Below are 2,070 nucleotides of genomic sequence, written 5' to 3'. Positions count from 1 at the left end.
AAGACAGACAGACACACACACACACTTGCACAAATTAATGTAGACAGACATGAGGACCTATGAAAACTTTGTATGCCTTTTGCCCCTGAGGGGGAGCCAAGTAGGTCAGAATAACTGAGACTCAGTAGGAAGTACAAAGTGGCGTCCTTTCATACTGAGATGTATGTCACTCCTATTTTCCATATACACAATAAACCATTATATAACCAATGATAACAAACTTTTTTTTTTTTTTGCCCGTAAAGTTTCACCACTGAGCCTATTTTTGCAACTCTAAGTATGCTGAACGTAGCAGAAAATACACTGAATACACTATACATTTTATTAACACAATATTACAATATTAGCTTCTATAAAGAAACACAATAATAGAGTCAACTACTTGACATTTGACAAAAAATACATCTGCCTTCATTCAGTTTACACATTGACAGGCACCTGAACACTGCAAATCAGTAAATCTGAGTGACTCCAGATAATATGTAAAGTTTGTAGAGTTTGGGTTCCATTGTAGATTAATTTCTATTAATTACTATTTGAATGTTAATGCGATCCACCTCGCTTACAATCACATTCATAATAATAATTCTCAACTGCACGGTAAACCAGAAATCATTTTATTTTCTGTATAAAGCTGCAGCTCATTTATGCAGCAGAAACACAGTCAGTGTGAAAGCACAATGTGAGCCTGCTATGACAGTTAAGCTGCAGCACCGCTTGCGTGCTGTTTATGCATGCGGTGTGAAACAGCATGAATTGCTTTCACAATGGAGCAAGCAGACTGGAGACTAAAAAAAGCACTAATGTGAAGCTTGTAATTTTGATAAAGAACTACATACACAAATAACATTCATTAGTTGAGCTGTAAATGACTCTAAATTGTCCTTTTGAGGTGGGGCTTCTTTTCTTTGAGGTTAAAGTTCTGAATATTGCTTTAATCTGTCAAAACACTGAGCACTTCACAAATGAATACGCTGCCAGCACATAGCATTCAATAAATAAATGCATTTTTCTATTTTCTGGAGCATGTCACTGTCTGAAATCCCTGTTATCCTCTTTACTCTGTTAACTCTGTGGCCTGTGTGTTTGCCGAGCTGGAGCTCAGAGGTCAGGATGACGCGCTTTCCCCATCACATACAGTCTCATCATATATATTTTGCACAAATGCATATGCAATGCAGCATTAAAAACAAGAAGAATGTTTGTATTTGTGCATCTTTACACCGTATGTATACAATGATGTGCATGTGTGACTATTTTTGTTGTGAGTTTGCAAAGTGCACAATGACAATGACAATACATTTATAAAATATTTTAAAAAGTTATAAAACATTTACACTACAGTTCAAATGTTTGGGGTTGGCAAATGTTTTTAATTATCTTATGTTCACCAAGGTTGATCAAAAATACAGTAAAACAGTAATATTGTAAAAATATTATTACAATGTTTAATAGCTGTTTTCTATTTTAATATATTTAAAAATTTAATTTATTCCTGTGATGGCAAAGCTGAATTTTGAGCAGTTTTCAGTGTCACATGATCCATCAGAAATAATTCTAATATGCTGCTTTGGTGTTTAAGAAACTTTTTCTAAAAAAAAAAAAAATTACTGACCCCCATATTTTTGAACAGTGGTGTAATATAATAAAATATTTATTATATAAAAATATAAAAGATATTATACAAAATATTGATATTATATGAAATATCATTGTTTTATATAATATTGATTATATTAATTACTTTCAAGGTCACAATGGTAATGCTCACTATCACATTCATTCCTTTAAATATATTCAATGTCTGACTCACCTGGGCATCTGTGGGGGCGGAGCTTTGATCCGGCTGCTGTGGCTGAGCTGACGATGCACTGATGGTGACATTTTTGTCTGAGCGGCTGCTGCTGTCTCGGCTGTGTGATTTGTGCCGATCCCTGCTGCTGCGTTCACTGCACGAGAGAGACACACACAGTGACGTGAGGGAAACGCTGTCGCCATGGCGATGGGAGTGGGGAAACACACTCAGACTAATGACAGGATAACCACCATCATCATTTTCCCTCCTCATCC

At 35.6% G+C, this 2,070-nt stretch overlaps 1 protein-coding gene across 1 annotated transcript in view; it reads right to left on the bottom strand.

The window, feature by feature from the left end:
* Window positions 1-2,070, bottom strand: part of LOC107719814 (vang-like protein 1) — a 22,847-nt gene that overhangs the window by 16,334 nt on the left and 4,443 nt on the right. Inside the window, exon 2 of the mRNA XM_016527351.1 lies at window positions 1,814-1,949. Coding sequence (XP_016382837.1) covers window positions 1,814-1,949 — 136 coding nt within the window. The remainder of the gene's footprint in view (window positions 1-1,813; window positions 1,950-2,070) is intronic.

Source organism: Sinocyclocheilus rhinocerous, unplaced genomic scaffold, assembly GCF_001515625.1.
Source record: "Sinocyclocheilus rhinocerous isolate Xijiao unplaced genomic scaffold, SAMN03320098_v1.1 scaffold421, whole genome shotgun sequence".
NCBI lineage: Eukaryota > Metazoa > Chordata > Actinopteri > Cypriniformes > Cyprinidae > Sinocyclocheilus > Sinocyclocheilus rhinocerous.
Note: the sequence above shows the minus strand (reverse complement) of the source record. Positions and strands in the feature narration are given on the sequence as shown.